We start from the raw sequence: 12553 nt of genomic DNA, 5'->3' as shown, positions 1-12553 counted from the left end.
GATTGGCAAGTATCGGCATAAACGGTAATCCAACCTTTACTAACAAATGTGAAGATGCGTGTTTCTGTGATGATTGTCGATCAGCAAAGATGAATGAATACATGGTTTATTCAAGCCCAGTTCATGTCTGCATGCATGAGACACTGACAAAGATTTGCTCCAGTACAAGGTTCTTATACTCTTACAGGAAGGGTCAAATATCTCCAGTAAGCATTTTAAGCAGAATGTGATACATCCTGCTGGGACACTGCCAACTATTGTGGTCTGATCATTGAGATGTTTTCCTAGACCGGGTGGCTAAATGATGAGCAAGACTGCTAGACTATGTGAAAATACATACTAACAAAATGTCAGTTGAAGTTGTGTTTGCATGCAGTAAATACTTTGTAAATGTAAATGTCCTTTGGACTTGATCGTGATTGAGGTTTATGCAGTGAGGAGATAAGATCACTTATCTTTGTGTCAGGTGTACACTCAAAATGTATACACACAAACATATAGGTAAATATTCCCTAGAGGTTCGTGAGAGGAACTTAACTTTAAAGAATATGAAGTTATTTTTGTAATGTTTATAAAAATTTGAAAAAAAAAATGCCTGAGTTTTAGTGATGAGAAAAAAGACAAATAGCATGATTAAATCACTGCCTAAATGACAGCTTCTTTTTCTTTTTTCTTTTTTCTTGCCATGGCAGCGCCATCGACTGTGGCTGTGCCGGCCCTCAGTATTAACGACCATTTAATGTGTTATGATCAACTTAGACAGCACAGTTTCTTAGTTGAATTGCAGCGTAGTAGCACTAAACTTGTATACCACAGTCAGTCCATGCTTCAGTTAAGGGGATCCAGCAGTTTAGGAGTCATGGATGTGACTACTATGAACTGTTTACAGCCTTGGACTGCTGCACTTGTGACAGAAAGCTAAAACAACAACAATCATCTCAAGGCACTTTACACATAGAGCAGGTTTAAATACTCTTTAATTTAAAGAGATTCAACATTCCCCAATGAGCAGCACTTGGTGACATAGGCAAGGACAAACACTCCTTTAACAGGAAGAAACCTCAGACAGAACCGGTTGAGGTTGAGAATATGATAGCGCTACTATAGCTTGTTTGCTTCCAGTAAAGCCTTCATGGCAGCATTCAAATAGAACAAACGATGTAAAGTGCATTCAGAAAGTGTTGACCTTCACGTTTTTCATGTTTTATGTTAAAAAATTAAATTTTCTCCTTAATCTACACTCAATATTCTGCAATGACAAAGGGAAAACAGAATGTTTGCAAATGTATTAAAAAAGGAAAAATGTATGCAAGTATTCAGGCCCTTTACTCAATAGTTAGTTGAAGCACCTTCTTGGGTGTATGACGCGACTAAGTTTGAACATATGGATTTGGGGATTTTCTGCCATTCTTCTCTGCACATCATCTCCAGCTCTTTCAGATTGGAACGGAACCATCGGTGGACATTCAACTTTCACCAGAGATGTTTAATTGTGCCTTAGCCACTCCTGCATTGTCTTGGATGGTTAGAAGGTGATTATTCGGCCCAGTTTGAGGTCCTGATTGCTCTGGACTAAGTTTTCATTTCAGGAGATCTCTGCACTTTGCTTTGTTCAGCTTTCCCTCAACCCTGACCAGTCTATGTGGCTTGCGCTGCTCGAGATGAGAAGTTCCTCTGTACCCTCCATCATAGTCTCAATATCAGTAGGCATCCTGCACAGAGTGTACAGATGGTACTTGATAGTGATATGAAAATCTGCCAGCTCAGCTAACCACTGACACCCATTTGTGTTCAAAATCTTTCAATAGACAGTCCACCTCAAAGCCAGGAACTGTTCTTCTCAGGCTCAGTGAGTGTTTGTGTGATGCATATGTGATGACCTGTATGTTTCCTGCCTGCTCCTGATATAAAACTGTGCTGTGGCTCTGATTTGTGGTATCTGTTTGTAGGATGAAGGGTTTACTGAACTGGAAATGCGATGATTGTGACTCTACTTAATGTTATACCTGATCTGGTTCCTTTTGTAATGGTCACTTTGAACTGCCTATTATGTTTAAAAGGTGTTATTGATTTGACTCTCTTCCTAAATGGTTGCTTCATTAAGAATCAAAATCCTATTTCACATTTTTTCATGATGAAAAATAATAACACTGTTAGAGTGGTTTTGGCAATAACTGAGACCAAAAATCCAGTATGCAGTCCAGTTGTTTTTATTTATAACAGTGTAAATCAGTAAGCCAGTGCAGCAATATTTACAGCACAGGCCTGGCAACAAATGTTTAAAAAAAACATTTGAAAACAACAACAACAAAAACAATACTGAAAAAAAGAGAAAGAACTAAATTTAAAAAACACATTATTCATTATTGTTGTAGTTGTGTTAATGAATTATTATTGATATGTTGAGTGTTGTCAATCAGCTGAGTAATCAGTAATTGAACCAGCTGGTATTTAAGAGCTCTGAGAGGTCATGGAGTGTCTGTTCATGTGATTTTTTGACCACTGAGATTTTTAAAAATCTATTAACTCATTTGTGGAATAGAAGAAAAATATATCACAATAAAATTAAATGAGAATGGAAAATAAATATAAAAGTATCACATACATATAATTGTGAGTCACCCTATATGACTTCAGCAGACTTGTCAGCTGCAGCTGCGACATCAGAAACTACTTTTTCAAGGATTGCTGTCTCAGAGCTCATGTATTGTGTTGATTCATTGTATGCTTAAACAGTTCATTTCCCCAACCAAAAAATATGTGTTGACAACCTTATTCCCATGACAAAAATGAGAATACAATTAAATGTATAAATTCTATTACAAACTATTCCAATTTTTGTCAATTAAAAACTAAAAGATTATGTGAAAGACAAACAGAAGGAAAAATTGAATTGAAAAGTGCACTCAAAATGATTTTGATCAATATTAATAAACATAACAGAATATATTTCAGAAGTCTATTTGAAGAACAGCACTAACTATATTCTCCATACATTAAAAGGTTTAAAGAAATATTGGTTGTCTAATTTACAGTATTACAATGACATAAACAGTCTGTCAGTATTATATGTATAACCTACTTTTCAAAGATGGGAATGTTTAAAAACTTTAACCATCAAGTATTTAAAAACTTCACATTATCATTCTAAGTTTGATCATCCACTTATTTATAATCCTGGTAACTTTTCTTCTTCCTGCTTTTCTCTTCTACAGGACGGTAACATCACGATGATCCTCTTCATCATCTTCCTGTGGAGAGTTTACCAGTACTATCTCTTCTGAACCTCCCCAGTTGCCAGCATTGCTGTCTACCTCCACAGCACATTGGTCTGCTTCATTCACACTACTTGTTTCCTCCCCGTCCTCATTCCTGTTCTGCTTCTTCTCTTCTTCCTCCCTTCTGTTCAGCGCTCTCTCCCTCAGGTCATCTCCCTCCATGCTTGAGTAGTCATCTGAAGAGTCACTGACTTCCTCCTTGCGCTCCAGATGTTCTTCATTCCTTACTCCACTACTACCTCCTTCTGCCCCATCATCTCTCTCTTCCTTAGCATCTCCCAGTCTTTGCTCTGCCTCCTTGTCATCCTCCCCTACTCTCCTCCTCTCTGGCCAGAGGCGAAGCCCCATCTGGTCCCCCAGGTTATTGATCCCAGCCCTCAGCCTCTCCCTCACACCCAGTAGGAGCCTGGGGGCGGAGCTGTCCTGAGTTGAATGCCGGCCTATCAATGCGTGGATGCATCCCACAAACAGCATTAACACAATGATGGACAACAGAATGATTAAAAGCCAGAGCTTGGTGTTAGAGGGATTGCTGGTGGATGTGGGTGTGTTGTTGGCTGGTGCTGAAGAGGAAACTAGGTCACGTTGGCTGGTCATTGAGGAAAATGACACTGTTGTCGGTGTCAAAGATGATGATGTCGGTGTGGTGTTAGTTTGTTGTGTGACATTTGTCACTATTAGCGTAGTAGCAGAAGATGCTACCACGTTGGTGGTGGAAGGTGCTGGAGCAGTGCTGTTTTCTGTGGCATTGGCAGCAGAGGATGCAGGAGGCAGGTTAATGAACATGAATGAAGTCAGAAGTAGGATGGCCTTGGTCCTCATGGTGACTGCATTGGTCAGTAAAAAGACAAAAAAAAACAGCAATACCAGTTAGAATAATGGCAGTATGTTGTAAATTCAGATAAATACATACATCTGATCAAATCCTGTTTTTACACTGTATGCATAGTTATACCTGCTTATGTTTGAATATGATGCTAATACCTTTTCTGTGGCAGTAAACACATGGGTCCATTTACTAACTAACTATGCCATATTCAGAATTTAAGATCTTCAGGGCTGCCTACAGCTATGTACTGACACTCCCCAACAGATATACACATACAAGATACTAGGGAGTCTCTTGTTTTGTAGCCTCTAGCTTAGCTGCAACAGAGGTACCAAACAGAAACTTTTACAAAGGGCCATTAATATCCTTCCAGTGACTGTCAGAGCTCCAGCGGACTCTCTTTGTTTCAAGCAGCTGCTCATGGCTTGTTAGCTCTGACTACCAGCTCTGTATCACTATTCATGCTACATGAGCGGTGGTCACTAGATTATACAGAAATATACTAAACACAAAGTTTATCTGATGGTGGTGTTTTGGGGCTACAGACAAAATCTTGAGCCCTGCTTACAGCTCATCTCTGAGTAGCCCCCACGAAGCAGCAGACCATCCTCCATCTAGAGCAGCGTGCGGCACTGACTGCAGCCCAGCTGGCTAAAGTCTGAACCACTGAGTTGACAATTCACATCTGCCAGGTCATATTTAGGGCCCAAGCACTAAACAGTGTGAAGGCCCTATTGTAATCGTACCGATCCTTATTATTATTATTATTAGGGCCCGAGCACTGACAAGTCAGTGAGGGACCTATTGTAATTGCCGGAATTATTATTATTAGGGCCCGAGCACTGACAAGTCAGTGAGGGACCTATTGCTTTTGCCAGGATTCTTATTAGGGCCCGAGCACTGACAAGTCAGTGAGGGACCTATTGTAATTGCTGGAATTATTATTATTATTATTATTATTATTATTATTATTCAAGTGCCGCGTAATGAATCGCATTTTTGGCGGCTTGAACATAAATGAAAACTCATGAAATTCTGCACACACGTCGCAGCTGGTGTAAATGTATTTAATTCAACGTGATTGGACGCAAGCTTGGTAAGGGGACTCGCTAGCGCCCCCTAACGTCTGGTCATGTGACCACAAATGTTCTCGGATCGGCATGAAATTTAATTATGTTACAGCTCTCATCGGATCATGCGGAAATTAATTTTGTGGAATTTTTTTACCAAACAGGAAGTTGTGCATGCGGCGTGGCGTGCACCGATTTTAATTTTTCGAACACCGCTTTGAGGACTTTATGATGTTCACAGAATCATGAAACCTGCCACGTAGGTTTCAAATCATGAGATCTTTCATCTGATACCACATTTGCCCAATATTTTGCCCCAACAGCTCAGTAGCGCCCCCTAATGCCTTTTCCCACTTAGCATGTACTGACAAGCTCTAAAACTCACCAAATTGGACACACTCATCAAGACTCACGAATATTATTTTTTGGTATGACCGCAACTTTTTAAGTGCCAAAATGACTCTACAGCGCCCCCTAGAACATTAAAAGTTGAAGCCCCGCCTTCTACATGCACGTACATGCACTAAATTTAGGATTCATATATATCATGACCAGACGCACAAAAAAGCCTCTTGGACCCATACCCTAAGTCCAACAGGAAGTCGGCCATCTTGGATCACAGGTGCATTTTTTCTGCCACAGGTGCATTTTTTCAGCCCTCGTACTTTAACACACTCCTCCTGCAGTTTAGACTCCAGAGACTTCAGATTCGAACTGTATCATCCTCAGACCTTGATGATGTAAACTTGATGACAGATTTTACCTACGTTATACCAGGTGGGCGTGGCAGTCGTTTGTTTGTATAAACAAACAACTCCTTATAACTCCTCAATACTTTGTCGGATGTTTATACATGCAGCGCGTAAAATGTCACACCTGTTCAAGCCGTTTCAATTTCAACATCATTGGGGGTGGATGTGGTTAGGGGTCTCCATAGCGCCCCCTAACAGCAGGTCATGTGACCACAAACTTTGTCTGATCTTCATGAAATTTACAGGACTCATAGCACTCCTGGGTAAACCCCCAAATTATTTTTTTCAAAATTTTCGCTCTTACAGGAAGTGAGTTATTGTGCATTTCCTGCGTCAATTTTCCATTTTTCCCTCTGCCTTTAGAGGACTTTCCCGTCTTCACAGAATCACCAAATTGTACACATACGTCAACAGTCACACATATTGCCTACTGACAAATTTTGGGATTTTTAAGTGAGAAAATGACTCCACAGCGCCCCCTGGAAGATTTCAAAGTTTAACCATTATATGAATACCTTATCCCCTTTCATTTGTGGTCTTAGACTGCCATCTAGTGGAGACATTAACCCCCCTTCACACAATGTTCCATTGAAGCAGCAGGAGCAAAGACCTTTACATGGCTGCTGTCAATGCCCTGCGACTGCGACAAGCACTGACGTTCCTGCGTAAGAAGACCTCTACCTGCGCGCCCTCCGACTGCGCCACAGTCCGACGTGCGTGGATGCGCGAGGGCCCTTCGACACTGCTTGCAGTTTTAATTATTATTATTTTTCACGTTCTTATGCCGCGCGTTTTTGGTGGCCTTAACATGCATGAAAACTCATGAAATTCTGCACACACGTCACAGCTGGTGAACATGTATTTAATGTAACGTGATTGGACGCAAGCGTGGTAAGGGGACTCGCTAGCGCCCCCACACGTCGGGTCATGTGACCACAAATCCTCTCGGATCGGCATGAAATTCAAATATGTCATAGGTCTCATCGGATCATTGGGAAATTAATTTTGTGGAATTTTTTTACCAAACAGGAAGTCCCCCACGCGGCGTGGCGTGCACCGATTTTCATTTTTCGAACACCGCTTTGAGGACTTTATGATGTTCACAGAATCATGAAACCTGCCACGTAGGTTTCAAATCATGAGCTCTTTCATCTGATACCACATTTGCCCAATATTTTGCCCCAACAGCTCAGTAGCGCCCCCTAATGCCTTTTCCCACTTAGCATGTACTGACAAGCTCTAAAACTCACCAAATTGGACACACTCATCAAGACTCACGAATATTATTTTTTGGTATAACCGCAACCTTTTAAGTGCCAAAATGACTCTACAGCGCCCCCTAGAACATTAAAGGTTGAAGCCCCGCCTTCTACATGCACGTACATGAACGAAATTTAGGATTCATATATATCATGACCAGACGCACAAAAAAGCCTCTTGGACCCATACCCTAAGTCCAACAGAAAGTCGGCCATCTTGGATCACAGGTGCATTTTTGCCGCCACAGGTGCATTTTTTCAGCCCTCGTACTTTAACGCACTCCTCCTGCAGTTTAGACTCCAGAGACTTCAGATTGGAACTATATCATCCTCAGACCTTGATTATGTAAACTTGATGACAGATTTTACCTACGTTATACCAGGTGGGCGTGGCAGTCGTTTGTTTCTATAAACAAACAACTCCTTATAACTCCTCCATACATTGTCGGATGTTAATACATGCACTGCGTAAAATGTCACACCTGTTGAAGCCGTTTCAATTTCAACATCATTGGGGGTGGGTGTGGCAAGGGGTCTCCATAGCGCCCCCTAACAGCAGGTCATGTGACCACAAACTTTGTCTGATCTTCGTGAAATTTACAGGACTCATAGCACTCCTGGGTAAACCCCCAAATTCTTTTTTTCAAAATTTTCGCTCTTACAGGAAGTGAGTTATTGTGCATTTCCTGCGTCAATTTTCCATTTTTCCCTCTGCCTTTAGAGGACTTTCCCGTCTTCACAGAATCACCAAATTGTACACATACGTCAACAGTCACACATATTGCCTACTGACAAAGTTTGGGATTTTTAAGTGAGAAAATGACTCCACAGCGCCCCCTGGAAGATTTCAAAGTTTAACCATTATATGAATACCTTATCCCGTTTCATTTCTGGTCTTGGTGTGCCATCTAGTGGAGACATTAACCCCATCACACAATGTTCCATTGAAGCAGCAGGAGCAAAGACCTTTACATGGCTGCTGTCAATGCCCTGCGACTGCGACAAGCACTGACGTTCCTGCGTATGAAGACCTCTACCTGCGCGCCCTCCGACTGCGCCACAGTCCGACGTGCATGGATGTGCGAGGGCCCTTCGACACTGCTTGCAGTTTTAATTATTATTATTATTCAAGAGACGCATAATGAATTGCATTTTTCGTGGCCTGAACATGCATGAAAACTCATGAAATTCTGCACACACGTCGCAGCTGGTGTAAATTTATTTAATTCAACGTGATTGGACGCAAGCGTGGTAAGGGGACTCGCTAGCGCCCCCTAACGTCGGGTCATGTGTCCAAAAATACTCTCGGATCAGCATGAAATTTAAGTATGTTACAGCTGTCATCGGATCATGTAGATATTAATTTTGTGGAAGTTTTTTACCAAACAGGAAGTTGTGCACGCGGCGTGGCGTGCAGCGATTTTCATTTTTCGAATACCGCTTTGAGGACTTTATGATGTTCACAGAATCATGAAACCTACCACGTAGGTTTCAAATCATGAGCTCTTTCATCTGATACCACATTTGCCCAATATTTTGCCCCAACAGCTCAGTAGCGCCCCCTAATGCCTTTTCCCACCTAGGATGTACTGACAAGCTCTCAAACTCACCAAATTGGACACACTTGTCAAGACTCACGAATATTATTTTTTGGTATAACCGCAACCTTTTAAGTGGCAAAATGACTCTACAGCGCCCCCTAGAACATTAAAAGTTGAAGCCCCGCCTTCTACATGCACGTACATGAACGAAATTTAGGATTCATATATATCATGACCAGACGCACAAAAAAGCCTCTTGGACCCATACCCTAAGTCCAACAGGAAGTCGGCCATCTTGGATCACAGGTGAATTTTTGCCGCCATTTTCCCCATTTCCAGCCCTCGTACTATAACGCACTCCTCCTGCAGTTTTAACTGCAGTGACTTCAGATTAGAACTGTATCATCCTCAGACCTTGATGATGTAAACTTGATAACAGATTTTCCCTACGTTATACCAGGTGGGCGTGGCAGTCATTTGTTTGTATAAACAAACAACTCCTTATAACTCCTCAATACTTTGTCGGATGTTTATACATGCAGTGCGTAAAATGTCACACCTGTTCAAGCCGTTTCAATTTCAACATCATTGGGGGTGGATGTGGCAAGGGGTCTCCATAGCGCCCCCTAACAGCAGGTCATGTGACCACAAACTTTGTCTGATCTTCGTGAAATTTACAGGACTCATAGCACTCCTGGGTAAACCCCCAAATTATTTTTTTCAAAATTTTCGCTCTTACAGGAAGTGAGTTATTGTGCATTTCCTGCGTCAATTTTCCATTTTTCCCTCTGCCTTTAGAGGACTTTCCCGTCTTCACAGAATCACCAAATTGTACACATACGTCAACAGTCACACATATTGCCTACTGACAAAGTTTGGGATTTTTAAGTGAGAAAATGACTCCACAGCGCCCCCTGGAAGATTTCAAAGTTTAACCATTATATGAATACCTTATCCCCTTTCATTTCTGGTCTTGGTGTGCCATCTAGTGGAGACATTAACCCCCCTTCACACAATGTTCCATTGAAGCAGCAGGAGCAAAGACCTTTACATGGCTGCTGTCAATGCCCTGCGACTGCGACAAGCACTGACGTTCCTGCGTATGAAGACCTCTACCTGCGCGCCCTCCGACTGCGCCACAGTCCGACGTGCGTGGATGCGCGAGGGCCCTTCGACACTGCTTGCAGTTTTAATTATTATTATTATTATTATTATTATTATTATTATTATTATTATTATTATTATTATTATTATTATTATTATTCGTCTGACAAAACAAACGTCTTTTTGACAGCCTAAACATGCCCCACAACTAACCAAAATGTGCAATCATGCCCGACCCGGCGAAAAATGTTATATATTAAGGATCGCCAAAATGAGCGTCGTAAAATGGCTCAATAGCGCCCCCTAGAACATTTTAAAAATTGAGCCCCTCGACTCAGATTGACGTAGACAAACAAAATTCGGTACACATGTATAAGACGTACAAAAAAGTCTCTTGGACCCATACCCTCCCTAAAACAGGAAGTCAGCTAACTTGCCCAAACCTCAGTCAGATAAAGCATCAGTGAATCAGGCAGACTAGACTAACATATTTAACTAAACAACCCCTCTGACCCTGCACTCTGTCTGCTAACAGGACATGGAGATGGGGGTTGGCATGGCCTCATGCCCCCTCAAATTGCCCATTGGCTGTTCCTGTAACTGCCCAATGATGTAACAGTGAAGGTTGTACTTGTGGGCCTCTGTCAGTGTCAGTCTGGAGTTAATTAAATCTGGAACATTCTGCAACATTCTGTCATTTATTTACTATTTTTTCTCAAGTGGATGTGTCTGCAGTAAGGGCTTGCAATTGATTGTTACTGATACAAAGAAATAGACATAATATACGTAGATGCAACCAGATGTCATGAAAAAGAGCACTAAAGAACATGAGGGAACAGAAAGGTGACATGGGAACAGAAAAACACATGCACAGAGAAGGTCAGGATGTGGTTGTTTCTCTATACCCAATACTGTTGTCTCACACAAGACAGGAAATCAAGATTTACAACTTTCTGCAAGTTAACTGCATTTGACAGCAACTGCCAACAAGCAGGTGGTTGTGTTTTGTGGCACCTTTTTTTTGTGTGGTCTTTTTGTTTCCGTAAACCATTATGTGAAAGGCCTCTATATACCCAATACACTGTCCTTAGATAATGCACAAGCACTTACATGGTTTTTATTTATGTCCACATATGATAACGATGTCATTATAATTCAGTTCCCAATCAGACATTTGATTCAGTCAATACACACTCTCTAGAGCTTCATTTTAGGTTCTAGTGGAGATCCCAAAGTTATCAATGGTAATAAATTTAATTTAATTTAAAGTGTGTGTGTGTGTGTGTGTGTGTGTGTGTGTGTGTGTGTGTGTGTGTGTGTGTGTGTGTGTGTGTGTGTGTGTGTGTGTGTGTGTGTGTGTGTGTGTGTGTGTGTGTGTGTGTGTTGACCGGGGCTGGACAGATAGCTTTACACAACAAGACAAGTAACAAGTGTTCACTCGTCATAGAAAAGCAAATAAATGAGACAAATGGTGGTTCTTGAAATCAGTCTCAGGAATTAGGTTTTCTTGTAATAATTTCATTTAGTTGGAATTTGTATTTGGTTATGTTTGGTTTGCTGGATAAATTGGAAATATGTATCAATGGAAACATTCAAATGCTGTTTCTGGGCTTTTTTTTTCAAATAAAACCTCAGTTGTTATGTTTTTATGTAAAATTGTATTAGTTTAGCTGTATCAGACTATAGTGATCATATTTTCAGAATGTCTTTTACAATATAAAATCTTATATTATTATTACATAAAACAATAAAACAATTGTCCTAATAATTGTACTATGTTTTTAGTATCACTGCTATAATGTTGCATTTATATGTCAATTTTAATTTGCATTCCATCACACCTGACAATATGTAGGCTCATTCAGATGGAAACAGCTGCAAACAGCATAATGAAAGAATGATTAACTTTAATAAGGTATTGTTCTTGTTTTAGATATTGTAGCATAGTGCATAGTTAACAGCTGATTAATAACAAATAATACAAGAATAATAAAATAATACAAAATAATACTAGACAAAAGTTTTTCAATTTTAACAGGACAACAACAACACTTGGTAAAGATTAAACAATGACATAATAAGTAAGTTAGTTTACCTCAATAAATGTGTATGTAATGATATTATAAACAATTACAAGAAACGCATTAGACTTTTATTAAGCAGCCTTTTAACAGGTTTCTTATATAAAATAATAGTAAATGTGTGGATGATGCTATAACTAACAATCGTCTTATTAACACATAATAATATTAATAAGCATCTAATAAGGACTGAAAGGACTTTATTATGTATCAATTAATGCTCGTTATGAGGAGACCTTAAAGTCACCTGAGATAATTACAATACAGTAAACAACAGTTCGGTCAGTCACTATAAGAGAAAGTCACAAACTAAAACACTGAGAGAAGGAGAGATTTCAAAAAGAGAACTTTCATATGTGGCTGAGCTGCGAAACGAGGGTCAGATGAACTAAAGGAGTCAAACTAAGCAGGAAACTGTAACATCATCAGAAAAGAGTCTAACTGCTGGATTATCATTTGTCTAAACATGTGAAATAAAATGAAATTGTTTACTTACTCATTAAGTTTTTTATCCAGTCAAGTGAAATTGGATGAAGAACTACAGAAGAAAGACAACGTTAAGTGAAAAACTGAGGGGGGTGAATAGTGAGGAAGTGAAGGAAGCAATAGAAAGAAACACTGGCATGTGAGAGAAGGGGG

General features: G+C 40.3%; 1 protein-coding gene across 1 annotated transcript; it reads right to left on the bottom strand.

Moving 5' to 3' along the window:
• Nucleotides 1-3030: 3030 nt before the first annotated feature.
• LOC134000745 (uncharacterized) lies at nt 3031-12503 on the bottom strand. The gene is made up of 2 exons (XM_062440220.1): nt 12411-12503; nt 3031-4105 (listed from the first exon to the last, which is right to left on the bottom strand). Exons 1-2 carry the CDS (start codon nt 12412-12414, stop codon nt 3210-3212), a joined length of 900 nt encoding a protein of 299 aa, XP_062296204.1. The 5' UTR covers nt 12415-12503; the 3' UTR covers nt 3031-3209.
• Nucleotides 12504-12553: the final 50 nt, after the last annotated feature.

The sequence above is a fragment of the Scomber scombrus genome, chromosome 2, assembly GCF_963691925.1.
Source record: "Scomber scombrus chromosome 2, fScoSco1.1, whole genome shotgun sequence".
In the NCBI taxonomy this organism is placed as follows: domain Eukaryota; kingdom Metazoa; phylum Chordata; class Actinopteri; order Scombriformes; family Scombridae; genus Scomber; species Scomber scombrus.
Note: the sequence above shows the minus strand (reverse complement) of the source record. Positions and strands in the feature narration are given on the sequence as shown.